This window comes from Dendrobates tinctorius, unplaced genomic scaffold, assembly GCF_039654945.1.
Source record: "Dendrobates tinctorius isolate UK_male_01 unplaced genomic scaffold, ASM3965494v1 ptg000009l, whole genome shotgun sequence".
Taxonomy (NCBI): domain Eukaryota; kingdom Metazoa; phylum Chordata; class Amphibia; order Anura; family Dendrobatidae; genus Dendrobates; species Dendrobates tinctorius.
Genome location: NW_027361677.1, coordinates 25716970 through 25734204, shown reverse-complemented (window position 1 = coordinate 25734204; position 17235 = coordinate 25716970). Strand labels below are relative to the sequence as shown.

General features: G+C 36.5%; 1 protein-coding gene across 2 annotated transcripts in view; it reads right to left on the bottom strand.

Moving 5' to 3' along the window:
* The window catches only part of CDH13 (cadherin 13), an 834102-nt gene that overhangs the window by 115171 nt on the left and 701696 nt on the right, over positions 1 to 17235 (bottom strand). For both annotated transcript variants that reach the window (XM_073585096.1, XM_073585102.1), the window contains one exon: positions 13410 to 13663. In XM_073585096.1, the coding sequence (XP_073441197.1) occupies positions 13410 to 13663 (254 nt within the window). The remainder of the gene's footprint in view (positions 1 to 13409; positions 13664 to 17235) is intronic.

Here is a 17235-nt window from a genome sequence, read left to right as displayed (position 1 = left end):
ACATAGAGCAGTATTATAGTAGTTATATTCTCGTACATAGGGCAGTATTATAGTAGTTATATTCTTGTACATAGAGCAGTATTATAGTAGCTATATTCTTGTACATAGGGCAGTATTATAGTAGTTATATTCTCGTACATAGGGCAGTATTATAGTAGTTATATTCTTGTACATAGGAGCAGTATTATAGTAGTTATATTCTTGTACATAGGATCAGTATTATAGTAGTTATATTCTTGTACATAGGAGCAGTATTATAGTAGCTATATTCTTGTACATAGGGCAGTATTATAGTAGTTATATTCTCGTACATAGGGCAGTATTATAGTAGTTATATTCTTGTACATAGGAGCAGTATTATAGTAGTTATATTCTTATACATAAGAGCAGTATTATAGTAGTTATATTCTTGTACATAGGGCAGTATTATAGCAGTTATATTCCTGTACATAGGGGAAGTATTATAGTAGTTATATTCTTGTACACAGGAGCAGTATTATAGTAGTTATATTCTTGTACATAGGGGCAGTATTATAGTAGTTATATTCTTGTACACAGGAGCAGTATTATAGTAGTTATATTCTTGTACATAGGGGCAGTATTATAGTAGTTATATTCTCGTACATTGGGGCAGTATTATAGTAGTTATATTCTTGTACATAGGGGCAGTATTATAGTAGTTATATTCTTGCACATAGGGGGCAGTATTATAGTAGTTATATTCTTGTACATAGGAGACAGTATTATAGTAGTTATATTCTTGTACATAGGATCAGTATTATAGTAGTTATATTCCTGTACATAGGAGCAGTATTATAGTAGTTATATTCTTGTACATAGGGGCAGTATTATAGTAGTTATATTCTTGTACATAGGGGCAGTATTATAGTAGTTATATTCTTGTATATAGGGAGGAGCATTATAGTAGTTATATACTTGTACATAGGAGCAGTATTATAGTAGTTATATTCTTGTACATGGGGGCAGTATTATAGCAGTTATATTCTTGTATATAGGGGCAGTATTATAGTAGATATATTCTTGTACATAGGGGCAGTATTATAGTAGTTATATTCTTGTACATAGGGCAGTATTATAGTAGTTATATTCTCGTACATAGGGCAGTATTATAGTAGTTATATTCTTGTACATAGGGCAGTATTATAGTAGTTATATTCTCGTACATAGGGCAGTATTATAGTAGTTATATTCTTGTACATGGGGGCAGTATTATAGTAGTTATACTCTTGTACATAGGGGCAGTATTATAGTAGTTATATTCTCGTATATAAGGTCAGTATTATAGTAGTTATATTCTTGTACATAGGAGCAGTATTATAGTAGTTATATTCTTGTACATAGGAGCAGTATTATATTTGTTATATTCTTGTACATAGGGGCATTATTATAGTAGTTATATTCTTGTACATAGGGGCAGTATTATAGTAGTTATATTCTTGTACATAGGAGCAGTATTATAGTAGTTATATTCTTGAACATAGGGAGCAGTATTATAGCAGTTATATTCTTGTATATAGGGGCAGTATTATAGTAGATATATTCTTGTACATAGGGGCAGTATTATAGTAGTTATATTCTTGTACATAGGGCAGTATTATAGTAGTTATATTCTCGTACATAGGGCAGTATTATCGTAGTTATATTCTTGTACATAGGGCAGTATTATAGTAGTTATATTCTCGTACATAGGGCAGTATTATAGTAGTTATATTCTTGTACATAGGGGTAGTATTATAGTAATTATATTCTTTTACATAGGGCAGTATTATAGTAGTTATATTCTCGTACATAGGGCAGTATTATAGTAGTTATATTCTTGTACATAGAGCAGTATTATAGTAGTTATATTCTTGTACATAGGGCAGTATTATAGTAGTTATATTCTCGTACATAGGGCAGTATTATAGTAGTTATATTCTTGTACATAGGAGCAGTATTATAGTAGTTATATTCTTATACATAGGAGCAGTATTATAGTAGTTATATTCTTGTACATAGGGCAGTATTATAGCAGTTATATTCCTGTACATAGGGGAAGTATTTTAGTAGTTATATTCTTGTACACAGGAGCAGTATTATAGTAGTTATATTCTTGTACATAGGGGCAGTATTATAGTAGTTATATTCTTGTACACAGGAGCAGTATTATAGTAGTTATATTCTTGTACATAGGGGCAGTATTATAGTAGTTATATTCTCGTACATAGGGCAGTATTATAGTAGTTATATTCTTGTACATAGGGGCAGTATTATAGTAGTTATATTCTTGTACATAGGGGCAGTATTATAGTAGTTATATTCTTGTACATTGGGGCAGTATTATAGTAGTTATATTCTTGTACATAGGGGCAGTATTATAGTAGTTATATTCTTGCACATAGGGGGCAGTATTATAGTAGTTATATTCTTGTACATAGGGGACAGTATTATAGTAGTTATATTCTTGTACATAGGATCAGTATTATAGTAGTTATATTCCTGTACATAGGAGCAGTATTATAGTAGTTATATTCTTGTACATAGGGGCAGTATTATAGTAGTTATATTCTTGTACATAGGGGCAGTATTATAGTAGTTATATTCTTGTATATAGGGAGAAGTATTATAGTAGTTATATTCTTGTACATAGGGGCAGTATTATAGTAGTTATATTCTTGTACATAGGATCAGTATTATAGTAGTTATATTCTTGTACATAGGGGCAGTATTATAGTAGTTATATTCTTGTACATAGGATCAGTATTATAGAAGTTATATTCTTGTACATAGGATCAGTATTATAGTAGTTATATTCCTGTACATAGGAGCAGTATTATAGTAGTTATATTCTTGTACATAGGAGCAGTATTATATTTGTTATATTCTTGTACATAGGGGCATTATTATAGTAGTTATATTCTTGTACATAGGGGCAGTATTATAGTAGTTATATTCTTGTACATAGGAGCAGTATTATAGTAGTTATATTCTTGAACATAGGGAGCAGTATTATAGCAGTTATATTCTTGTATATAGGGGCAGTATTATAGTAGATATATTCTTGTACATAGGGGCAGTATTATAGTAGTTATATTCTTGTACATAGGGCAGTATTATAGTAGTTATATTCTCGTACATAGGGCAGTATTATAGTAGTTATATTCTTGTACATAGGGCAGTATTATAGTAGTTATATTCTCGTACATAGGGCAGTATTATAGTAGTTATATTCTTGTACATAGGGGTAGTATTATAGTAATTATATTCTTTTACATAGAGCAGTATTATAGTAGTTATATTCTCGTACATAGGGCAGTATTATAGTAGTTATATTCTTGTACATAGAGCAGTATTATAGTAGCTATATTCTTGTACATAGGGCAGTATTATAGTAGTTATATTCTCGTACATAGGGCAGTATTATAGTAGTTATATTCTTGTACATAGGAGCAGTATTATAGTAGTTATATTCTTGTACATAGGATCAGTATTATAGTAGTTATATTCTTGTACATAGGAGCAGTATTATAGTAGCTATATTCTTGTACATAGGGCAGTATTATAGTAGTTATATTCTCGTACATAGGGCAGTATTATAGTAGTTATATTCTTGTACATAGGAGCAGTATTATAGTAGTTATATTCTTATACATAAGAGCAGTATTATAGTAGTTATATTCTTGTACATAGGGCAGTATTATAGCAGTTATATTCCTGTACATAGGGGAAGTATTATAGTAGTTATATTCTTGTACACAGGAGCAGTATTATAGTAGTTATATTCTTGTACATAGGGGCAGTATTATAGTAGTTATATTCTTGTACACAGGAGCAGTATTATAGTAGTTATATTCTTGTACATAGGGGCAGTATTATAGTAGTTATATTCTCGTACATTGGGGCAGTATTATAGTAGTTATATTCTTGTACATAGGGGCAGTATTATAGTAGTTATATTCTTGCACATAGGGGGCAGTATTATAGTAGTTATATTCTTGTACATAGGAGACAGTATTATAGTAGTTATATTCTTGTACATAGGATCAGTATTATAGTAGTTATATTCCTGTACATAGGAGCAGTATTATAGTAGTTATATTCTTGTACATAGGGGCAGTATTATAGTAGTTATATTCTTGTACATAGGGGCAGTATTATAGTAGTTATATTCTTGTATATAGGGAGGAGCATTATAGTAGTTATATACTTGTACATAGGAGCAGTATTATAGTAGTTATATTCTTGTACATGGGGGCAGTATTATAGCAGTTATATTCTTGTATATAGGGGCAGTATTATAGTAGATATATTCTTGTACATAGGGGCAGTATTATAGTAGTTATATTCTTGTACATAGGGCAGTATTATAGTAGTTATATTCTCGTACATAGGGCAGTATTATAGTAGTTATATTCTTGTACATAGGGCAGTATTATAGTAGTTATATTCTCGTACATAGGGCAGTATTATAGTAGTTATATTCTTGTACATGGGGGCAGTATTATAGTAGTTATACTCTTGTACATAGGGGCAGTATTATAGTAGTTATATTCTCGTATATAAGGTCAGTATTATAGTAGTTATATTCTTGTACATAGGAGCAGTATTATAGTAGTTATATTCTTGTACATAGGAGCAGTATTATATTTGTTATATTCTTGTACATAGGGGCATTATTATAGTAGTTATATTCTTGTACATAGGGGCAGTATTATAGTAGTTATATTCTTGTACATAGGAGCAGTATTATAGTAGTTATATTCTTGAACATAGGGAGCAGTATTATAGCAGTTATATTCTTGTATATAGGGGCAGTATTATAGTAGATATATTCTTGTACATAGGGGCAGTATTATAGTAGTTATATTCTTGTACATAGGGCAGTATTATAGTAGTTATATTCTCGTACATAGGGCAGTATTATCGTAGTTATATTCTTGTACATAGGGCAGTATTATAGTAGTTATATTCTCGTACATAGGGCAGTATTATAGTAGTTATATTCTTGTACATAGGGGTAGTATTATAGTAATTATATTCTTTTACATAGGGCAGTATTATAGTAGTTATATTCTCGTACATAGGGCAGTATTATAGTAGTTATATTCTTGTACATAGAGCAGTATTATAGTAGTTATATTCTTGTACATAGGGCAGTATTATAGTAGTTATATTCTCGTACATAGGGCAGTATTATAGTAGTTATATTCTTGTACATAGGAGCAGTATTATAGTAGTTATATTCTTATACATAGGAGCAGTATTATAGTAGTTATATTCTTGTACATAGGGCAGTATTATAGCAGTTATATTCCTGTACATAGGGGAAGTATTTTAGTAGTTATATTCTTGTACACAGGAGCAGTATTATAGTAGTTATATTCTTGTACATAGGGGCAGTATTATAGTAGTTATATTCTTGTACACAGGAGCAGTATTATAGTAGTTATATTCTTGTACATAGGGGCAGTATTATAGTAGTTATATTCTCGTACATAGGGCAGTATTATAGTAGTTATATTCTTGTACATAGGGGCAGTATTATAGTAGTTATATTCTTGTACATAGGGGCAGTATTATAGTAGTTATATTCTTGTACATTGGGGCAGTATTATAGTAGTTATATTCTTGTACATAGGGGCAGTATTATAGTAGTTATATTCTTGCACATAGGGGGCAGTATTATAGTAGTTATATTCTTGTACATAGGGGACAGTATTATAGTAGTTATATTCTTGTACATAGGATCAGTATTATAGTAGTTATATTCCTGTACATAGGAGCAGTATTATAGTAGTTATATTCTTGTACATAGGGGCAGTATTATAGTAGTTATATTCTTGTACATAGGGGCAGTATTATAGTAGTTATATTCTTGTATATAGGGAGAAGTATTATAGTAGTTATATTCTTGTACATAGGGGCAGTATTATAGTAGTTATATTCTTGTACATAGGATCAGTATTATAGTAGTTATATTCTTGTACATAGGGGCAGTATTATAGTAGTTATATTCTTGTACATAGGATCAGTATTATAGAAGTTATATTCTTGTACATAGGATCAGTATTATAGTAGTTATATTCCTGTACATAGGAGCAGTATTATAGTAGTTATATTCTTGTACATAGGAGCAGTATTATATTTGTTATATTCTTGTACATAGGGGCATTATTATAGTAGTTATATTCTTGTACATAGGGGCAGTATTATAGTAGTTATATTCTTGTACATAGGAGCAGTATTATAGTAGTTATATTCTTGAACATAGGGAGCAGTATTATAGCAGTTATATTCTTGTATATAGGGGCAGTATTATAGTAGATATATTCTTGTACATAGGGGCAGTATTATAGTAGTTATATTCTTGTACATAGGGCAGTATTATAGTAGTTATATTCTCGTACATAGGGCAGTATTATAGTAGTTATATTCTTGTACATAGGGCAGTATTATAGTAGTTATATTCTCGTACATAGGGCAGTATTATAGTAGTTATATTCTTGTACATAGGGGTAGTATTATAGTAATTATATTCTTTTACATAGAGCAGTATTATAGTAGTTATATTCTCGTACATAGGGCAGTATTATAGTAGTTATATTCTTGTACATAGAGCAGTATTATAGTAGCTATATTCTTGTACATAGGGCAGTATTATAGTAGTTATATTCTCGTACATAGGGCAGTATTATAGTAGTTATATTCTTGTACATAGGAGCAGTATTATAGTAGTTATATTCTTGTACATAGGATCAGTATTATAGTAGTTATATTCTTGTACATAGGAGCAGTATTATAGTAGCTATATTCTTGTACATAGGGCAGTATTATAGTAGTTATATTCTCGTACATAGGGCAGTATTATAGTAGTTATATTCTTGTACATAGGAGCAGTATTATAGTAGTTATATTCTTATACATAAGAGCAGTATTATAGTAGTTATATTCTTGTACATAGGGCAGTATTATAGCAGTTATATTCCTGTACATAGGGGAAGTATTATAGTAGTTATATTCTTGTACACAGGAGCAGTATTATAGTAGTTATATTCTTGTACATAGGGGCAGTATTATAGTAGTTATATTCTTGTACACAGGAGCAGTATTATAGTAGTTATATTCTTGTACATAGGGGCAGTATTATAGTAGTTATATTCTCGTACATTGGGGCAGTATTATAGTAGTTATATTCTTGTACATAGGGGCAGTATTATAGTAGTTATATTCTTGCACATAGGGGGCAGTATTATAGTAGTTATATTCTTGTACATAGGAGACAGTATTATAGTAGTTATATTCTTGTACATAGGATCAGTATTATAGTAGTTATATTCCTGTACATAGGAGCAGTATTATAGTAGTTATATTCTTGTACATAGGGGCAGTATTATAGTAGTTATATTCTTGTACATAGGGGCAGTATTATAGTAGTTATATTCTTGTATATAGGGAGGAGCATTATAGTAGTTATATACTTGTACATAGGAGCAGTATTATAGTAGTTATATACTTGTACATAGGAGCAGTATTATAGTAGTTATATTCTTGTACATAGGGGCAGTATTATAGTAGTTATATTCTTGTACATAGGAGCAGTATTATAGTAGTTATATTCTTGTACATAGGGCAGTATTATTATAGTCAGATTATTACAAATAGTAGTTGTATTATTGTATTAAAGTATATATTCATTTGTGAATAGTTACTAGTTCTGATAAACGAAATACATTCCCAAATCTCTCAGAGGAGTTTTATAAGAATTGTATTATCAGTGGGCGATATTGAATACACAGGAAACCCCTGAAGAAAATTTTCGTTTTTAGCTTTTTCCTGAGACACAATGGAAATGGTAATTATAATGGAAAAAAAAAGAAACCATTCCGAAAATGTATATATTCTTTATGATTGAAGTGAATGATAACAGCGCTCAGAATTGTCCTTTGTAACATCAGATATTGTGGAGCAGCGGGTCCATTTCCCCGAGATATAGTAACAAATATACCTTTATTTTATTGCTGCATCCTGTGTTCAGGGTAGAGGAAGAAAGCGGGCCAACGGCGTAGTAAAAAAGGGGATTGTCTGAAAAGAAAACCACCATCGCCCAGAGCCGCTGCTCCTTCCTAGCCCTCCCTACAGATTCAAGTAGAAAGAAAAAAAAAACACTTGGAACAGACAAGCTGAGAATTAATCCTGCCACGGATACAAGTTGTAAAAATGGAGCGACTTACTGCAGACGCAGCGTTAACTGCATGACAGGGGATATTAGTGTCACTCAGTATGGCGGCTGTCACTGCGCGAGGATGGCTCCCGCTGCGGTCAACTTGTGATGGCACCTATACCGGCGTGTAGGCAATGTCTATAGCAGAGGCGTCCTGTCTGGATGCCAAATCTGTAGCAGGAGGCATCCATACAGTGCTAGGGTCCCCTTATGGGGCAGAGGGGCACTTAGGGTCCATTCCGGATTCAGGCCAAGGGTGCAAATTCATCGTCTGCAAAACTCAGACCATTGCACATAAGGACGCTGGACTATAGGATGTCCGTACACCATAACAATGGTGCAATCAGTTAAAAAAATGGAGAGCAGGACCTCGGGATGGACAGAACTTGTGCATCCTTTACCAGGGCTCACTGGACTGGAGAGAAAGCCACATTCACACAGGGAGGATGCTCTGCAGATTTTGCAGCAGATTCTATTGTGGGCTAACCAGAAAAAAAATCGCCATAAATTTATACCCCCTAAGGGTAAAAAAATTACCATAAATTTATACCCCCCAAGGGTAAAAAATCACCATAAATTTATACCCCTAAGGGTAAAAAATCTCCATAAATCTATACCCCTAAGGGTAAAAAATCACCATAAATTTATACCCCCTAAGGGTAAAAAATCACCATAAATTTATACCCCCTAAGGGTAAAAAATCACCATAAATTTATACCCCTAAGGGTAAAAAATCTCCATAAATCTATACCCCTAAGGGTAAAAAATCACCGTAAATTTATACCCCCTAAGGGTAAAAAATCACCATAAATTTATACCCCCCTAAGGGTAAAAAAATTACCATAAATTTATACCCCCTAAGGGTAAAAAAATCACCATAAATTTATACCCCTAAGGGTAAAAAATCACCATAAGTTTATACCCCCTAAGGGTAAAAAATCACCATAAATTTATACCCCTAAGGGTAAAAAATCTACATAAATCTATACCCCTAAGGGTAAAAAATCACCATAAATTTATACCCCCTAAGGGTAAAAAATCACCATAAATTTATACCCCCTAAGGGTAAAAAAATTACCATAAATTTATACCCCCTAAGGGTAAAAAAATCACCATAAATTTATACCCCTAAGGGTAAAAAAACACCATAAATTTATACCCCCTAAGGGTAAAAAATCACCATAAATTTATACCCCCTAAGGGTAAAAAATCACCATAAGTTTATACCCCCTAAGGGTAAAAAATCACCATAAATTTATACCCCTAAGGGTAAAAAATCTCCATAAATCTATACCCCTAAGGGTAAAAAATCACCATAAATTTATACCCCCTAAGGGTAAAAAATCACCATAAATTTATACCCCTAAGGGTAAAAAATCTCCATAAATCTATACCCCTAAGGGTAAAAAATCACCATAAATTTATACCCCCTAAGGGTAAAAAATCACCATAAATTTATACCCCCTAAGGGTGTCCCACTTGAAACAAAAACCCAGTATTATCGCACATTATAATGGAAGGTTTCAAATATTGGTGAGCAATCAGCCTATTGGCCAAAAAGGATTATTTTGAAATAGTGACTTTAATAATAATAATTCTTAATAATATTTACATTTAATGTATTAATAATAATAATTTAATTACTATTTATTTTAATTTATTTAATAATTACATGTATATTAAATGTAATAATAATTAAATAATTCCTATTTAAAGAATTCATATTGGCCAAAAATAATTATTTTGCAATCAATATTTAATAATTTAATATTGCATTTAATAATTAATTATATTTATATTTAATAATGATTGAATATAAAATTTATTTTTACAATAATTATTTAATAATTAGTATTTAAGAATTCCTATTTTAATTACTACTATTGGCCGAAAAGGATTATTTGGAAATAATGAGTTTAATAAACCGATCAGTAGATTGTTGGGGTGTAAAATAGGTTATCAATATCAGATGAGTGAAGGGTCCAGCACACCCGACACCTCTGCGGCTGCAGTACCTAAAATGGCCACTACACGGTGTATGGAAATGCGCTATTCAATGTAAACTTCTTGCTCAATGTTGGGGGTGTCAAGTGTCAGACCCCTTTAAACTGAAGCCACTGGTCCCTATTGCAAAATCCATACCAGTGACGCGCGACACGTTATATACCAGTGAGCAGCCTTGGGGGAATCTCCTTTATGGGGTCTGTGCTGGTATTCTCATTTCTCATAGGCTAGTAACATAAACAGGATTATTTCTTCTTTGTTACATTGTTTCTTTCGCCCCCAAAAATAAAGAAATTAATTAAGGACATTTTTTTTGCATCCAATTAATGGTTTTTGTAGCATCAGTCATCCCGACTCTTCAACACATCGAATTCTTACTCAGGTCGCTGCGCCTTGACATAAGTAGCTTCAATATTATGCAAAGTGAGAAGGAAAAAAAAAAGGCTAAAATTAATTATGATTTATCGCAGGAGAAATATATAAAAAAATAGAGTAGAATTACAAAAGATTTAATTCACATTAGCTCTTAATTAAAAGTGACAAACCATAAAGAATGAACAGGAAAGGGAAGGAACACAAAGAAATCAGTGAGAAATACTGAGCAGACTTTAGTAAGGAAGAGATGCTCAAAATATAAAATGTATTAAAGGGGTTTTAGGAAAGTGAATTTTAGCCCCAAAAGTGAAAAAAAAAAAAAGTGAACCACCCCCATTTTAATTTGGATAATGGACTCTTCCACTTGTGTTCACGCCCCCGAGCAACCGAGATCACAGTCCTTAATATATTTTACAGGAAGGACAAACTTTTAGTGCTTTGCTCACGTTACATTAAGGGTTAATATATTAACATGTCGGGCACCGGCTTATTTTCATCACTTTGTTGGGTGTCAGAAATTAAAAAAAAAAAAAAAAGAGGTTTTCTGGTTCTGGCAATATAATGTTATAAGTCTAGGAGACAGAAACATTAATATAGGAGGCTTAGCAAATTATAATAATGAACATGACAATCTTCCCCCAGAGTCTTAGATTAGGGAATTATAATTGTAAGTCACTAAATTAGCTTTTTTAATTGATTTTTTTTTTTATTCTTAAATATATGTATTCAGCCGCGCTTAATAATTGGCTCTCATTCCCCAAAGAACGGAAAATTGAATCGAAATGCCCGAACTCTGACAGTCGATTATTCTCTATATCTATTTTATAAAGCAAAAACATCAACCATCAACGAAGTGTTATAACTTTATTAGAAAAAAACGCAGTGAACGATACCAAGTATCAGGTCTGATATTGAAAATACATTAAAAAAGTAGTCTAGAACTTCAGCAGTTTTGAACACTTGGAAGAAACCTTGTTGGAATAGGAGCCAATGTTTCCTACTTATCATGTCTACTGAAGTGGGCTGGACTACTCCTTTGTCAATATCACATGTAGGATACACAGCACACTTGCTCCAACACGACACGGATACACAGCACACCTGCTCCAACACGGCACAGATACACAGCACACCTGCTCCAACACGGCACGGATACACAGCACACCTGCTCCAACACGGCACGGATACACAGCACACCTGCTCCAACACGACATGGATACACAGCACACCTGCTCCAACACGGCACGGATACACAGCACACCTGCTCCAACACGACATGGATACACAGCACACCTGCTCCAACACGGCACGTATACACAGCACACCTGCTCCAACACGGCACGGATACACAGCACTCATGCTCCAACACGGCACGGATACACAGCACTCATGCTCCAACACGGCACAGATACACAGCACACCTGCTCCAACACGGCACAGATACACAGCACACCTGTTCCAACACGGCACGGATACACAGCACACCTGCTCCAACATGGCACGGATACACAGCACACCTGCTCCAACACGGCACGCATACACAGCACACCTGCTCCAACACGGCACGCATACACAGCACATCTGCTCCAACATGGCACGGATACACAGCACACCTGATCCAACACGGCACGGATACACAGCACACCTGCTCCAACACGGCACGGATACACAGCACACCTGCTCCAACACGGCACGCATACAGAGCATTTTTATTTAAAAAATGAATGCTTTTTTATATTAGGATACCCATTGTCAGGGAAGCAAAAAAAGGTTAAAAGATAACTCTCCAGCCTTTCTTGTGATATAGAAATGTTCTCTTCAGAGAGGAAGTTGACTAGAACACTAGTGCCACCTGTAGAATGTAGCAATCCTAAAAATCCTGTCACATGACTTAGGATAAAAGCCAAAATCTCAATTTGCAGACACTGTGTTTCGGGGTGCTGCCCCTCATCAGTGGAAAGCCTGAGTTCTGGTTTGGCTGGGTGAGAGGTGTCTGACTGGGATCCAAGGGGTAATGTTTCTCCTTGCAGAGAGTGACATTTCAAGGTGAGGAGACTTTTAAGCCCCAATGCTTAATATGCAAATGTATAGTAAATTTTCAGTGCCAGGTGGAGGGTCATCTTATTCTTAATGTCTCCATTGGGATTAAAAAAGTAATTTTATCCACCCAACCGAAGATGCTATTTTATACACTAATCGTCTTTGCCCCATAGGATGGATTTTACCAGTATAGAAAGCAATTAAAAACAACTGCACAAGACAACAATGCTTCAAAGAGAATAGAAATCCATCATCGATATACCGTCCATACCTAAATAAATGCTGATCACCTACATTACAGCTCCAGTAGCGAATGGCCACCATGATCCAATCCAAAATTGTGCACAACTGAGCCAAAAAAAGCAGCTCAATCACCATCATTTTCCAACCATCACCGGAAAATACCTTTGGCATAAAAGATTCTTAAATGGCAGGAAAAGGATTGACAGACTGCAATTCAAATCCCAACCACATGGTGGTGACATATAGACACAATAACATAAACATCTCCTGGCAGAGTATCGCAAAATCAGTTTTTTTTTCCCAAAGCTGCTCATCTCATGGCACACATCTCGGGATATGTTGACCCAAAAAGAAAGGCAAGAAAGGATACATGTGAAATAAAAAAAAAAAATAAAGCTTTATATCTCATCCTGGGCATACCATAAAAAAGTCCAACCGTTTTGGAAAAAGAAAATAAAACTTGAGAGTTTAGATATTCCCCATACGGCAGAATGGTTTGGTCCATCCTTGACCACAGGAAACTTACCGTATATTTTGATGCTGCAGAGTGTCTGGATCTGTAGCGCTCACCGTAAGCAACATAGATCCGATGGGAATGTTTTCTTGTGTCGACACTTTCATAGGATCAGGTTGAAATACTGGACCCTCATTGACATCTAATACATTGATCTGAACTGTGGCTGTAGAGCTTGCACCGTATCCAATGTCCGGGATAAGAGGATCTTCATTCTCAACTTTGATCAGGAGCGTGTGAAAAGCCAAAATCTCACAGTCCAATGGCTGCAATTCAGAAAACAGACACGTCTTATTATACTAATTACATTCCTGGTCATCATGATTCAATACTGACTGTAATTATAGAGAGCTAAAACAAGAACAAAAAGGTCATACATGTACACAGTATATAACACAGAGAGTGGAGGAGATACAGGCAGCTTATTTGGGGCCTTGTAAATGAACATCACATATAAAAAGGGGGTGACGTATGGGGTTTTTTTTTTTTCATTTTGCCCTGAAAAATTCTTTAGAAAATTTTTCCAAAATTTTCTCAAATTGTAAAACTTCTCTCCGAAAGCTACAAACAATTTTAGTTAAAAAAACATATGGTTTGAATCCATTGTGTCCGCATAGATGAGCACTTTTTTGCCATGTTGTATGTTTTGGTGCCTGCAATTATTGTGATGCAAGCAGAGCTAAAATGTAAGGGTCTTGGGGTTTCATACAAACTTTTGGACACCCAATTAATAATATCTTATTTATAGTATTGATTGGCATTCAGAAAAAAGGAACTTTTGGGCCACCCTAGGCTCCAAGTCCCAGGTGTGACCATAGGTTCCCCACCCCGTACAAGCAGTGGATTATTGAGCGAGCAATGTCCTGCTCTCTATATAGTAAGTTATTCTGTTTAGCACTACATTATCTCCGGTTGTAAAAAATCAGCTGCATGATAAATGCTCTCCGGTCCATGATCCTGACTTTGAAGATTGTATCCTCCGTCTGATTTGTGTTCCTCCTTCATATTTATGAAAATCTGATTCCATATTGTCCTGATTATAGCGCGGTGCTGAGCATGAGCGGCGATACACATGATCATTCTTATCCCGGCTCAGTAGGGCAAACACAAATAAAGCTTTATTAAAAATGAATGAGCATTTAGATGAAAGTCGGGATTTCTCGTATATTGTGTATAATCTGTCACCTGAACAAGTCCCATACTTAATTCACTGCTGTTTGTCAGTGTCGGGGCAGTGGGGGCTACACAGCTTGAACCCACCGCTCGGATCAGCCGAGATTCCGGAATCCTGCATTATACAATAAGTATTAAATTCTATTTAATTTACAGAGATGAATGTAGAAGACAAGAAATATTAACTGGCGACGTCTTACTCATCCATCACCGGCCCAACGCTCTGATTTTCAGGAACCACTATTGCATTAAAAAGGATTTCCTCTCAGCATTTTTTTTTTTTAAACAATCATAATCTTGTATTAATGCTAATATAGTCACTGTGTATATTACATACAATCTTCAGAAATAAGCAAGAGTGTAACTTATTACTGATCCTGAGTTACATCCTGTATTATACCCCAGAGCTGCACTCAATATTAGGGTGGTGCAGTCACTGTGTACACACATTACATTACTGATCCTGAGTTACCTCCTGTATTATAATCCAGAGCTGCACTCACTATTCTGCTGGTGCAGTCACTGTGTACATACATTACATTACTGATCCTGAGTTACCTCCTGTATTATACTCCAGAGCTGCACTCACTATTCTGCTGGTGCAGTCACTGTGTACATACATTACATTACTGATCCTGAGTTACCTCCTGTAATATACTCCAGAGCTGCGCTCACTATTCTGGTGGTGCAGTCACTGTGTACACACATTACATTACTGATCTTGAGTTACATTCTGTATTATACCCCAGAGCTGCACTCACTATTCTGCTGGTGCAGTCACTGTGTACATACATTACATTACTGATCCTGAGTTACCTCCTGTATTATAATCCAGAGCTGCACTCACTATTCTGCTGGTGCAGTCACTGTGTACATACATTACATTACTGATCCTGAGTTACCTCCTGTAATATACTCCAGAGCTGCGCTCACTATTCTGGTGGTGCAGTCACTGTGTACACACATTACATTACTGATCTTGAGTTACATTCTGTATTATACCCCAGAGCTGCACTCACTATTCTGCTGGTGCAGTCACTGTGTACATACATTACATTACTGAACCTGTACTGATCCTGAGTTACATCCTGTATTATACTGCATAGCTGCACTCACTATTCTGCTGGTGCAGTTGTGGTCACGGCAGGTACGCGTGATGCAGTGACGAGACGTGAGACCAATTTGTGCTTTAAGTAGTAACTTTTATAACTTGAAGCCCCTAGGGCTATCCTAAGCAACCAAACAAAATAACAAAAGTTGTCCTCGCTCGTAGGGACTCAACACAAGCAAACACTGGTTATGAGAACACGACTACCCCGGCGAAGGCCGGTCACTATAGGGCCGTGGTATGGTTGACTACGGGTCCTTAGATTTATTGTGTCACTTATCCGTCCTGACGTCCCTCGGAGTCCTGGACGATGGTGCTTCGGCGTCGCAGCCGCTGGGCCCAGCGGCTGAGGATCTGGCGTAGTCTTCGGCATTCCGACGCCCAGGTGAGGTGGGGGCGCAACAGGCCCTAGGCGAGTCCTTTGGCGGCTCAACCCCCCGTGAGGGCAGCGGGGTTACGCCTGCTAGCGGGATGAAGGAGGCCGCAGCCCCCGGGCGGGGGCGAGCCGCAGTTATGCGGAGTGGTGGCTGGTGAAGCGGGTAGGCCGCGGGATGGAGTGAGGTGGCGGTCATCTGTCAATCGGCTCGGCGCCGTCTCCCTACAGTCCACCGTAAGTTTCCCTCCTGCTGCTGTCCTTCTCTCTGGTCACTGCTTGTGGTTCTGGCTCTCTGGCACTCCCACGGTGTGCTGCTCCGTCTCTGCCGTTCTGCTGACTCACTCTGACGGGCGCTCTCTGCCCCTTTTATATTGGCTCCTCCCCCTACTGTCTTGTCAGTCTCAGCGGTCCACCTTCTAACTCTGCCCCCTGGGAACAGATCCCCTAGGAACCTACTTTAGATAGCGGCCCCCTTGGTTCCGGCCCAGACACTCGGCGGGGGCCCTCCCTCCTACACTCCCCCATCCTGTATGCTCGCCAGTCCTCGGGCGAGGGACTTAATAGGATCGGGTTGGCCTTTGTAGATGATAGTTTCTGTTGCCATACGAACTGGTCCTGTTCGTACCGTTCGGGGAGTTTGCCAGCTGTTGAACGCTCGGAGCGTCTAAGTTCGACTGTGGTGGAGTTTTCTGGGGTTTTACCTTCAATCCGTACTTTTGCAGCCGGCCGAGCACCTGCCCCAACCGCCTCAGGTGGTCCTCAAACATGGCAGCATAGATGATATTATCATCTAGGTATATCAATGTGGCCTCGAAATTGAGATCCCTCAGACACCGCTCTATCAGCCGCTGAAAGGTCCTTGGGGTGTTGGCCAGCCAGAACCGCATTCGATTGAACTCAAACAGTCCCATGGGGAGAATGAACGCTGTCTTGGACCTGTCTTCTTCCGACATGGGCACCTGCCAGTACCCACTGGCCAGGGCTAAAGTCGAGAAGTACTTCGCCTTCCCCAAGGCGGACAGGGATTCTTCTATGCGGGGTAGTGGGTACGAGTCTTTGATGGTGTAGGCGTTCAGTTTTTGATAGTCCATACAGTTCCGTAGGGTGCCATCCTTCTTGCGGACCAACACGATGGGAGCAGCCCAGGGGCTTTGGCTTTCTTGGATGACCCCCTTTCGTAG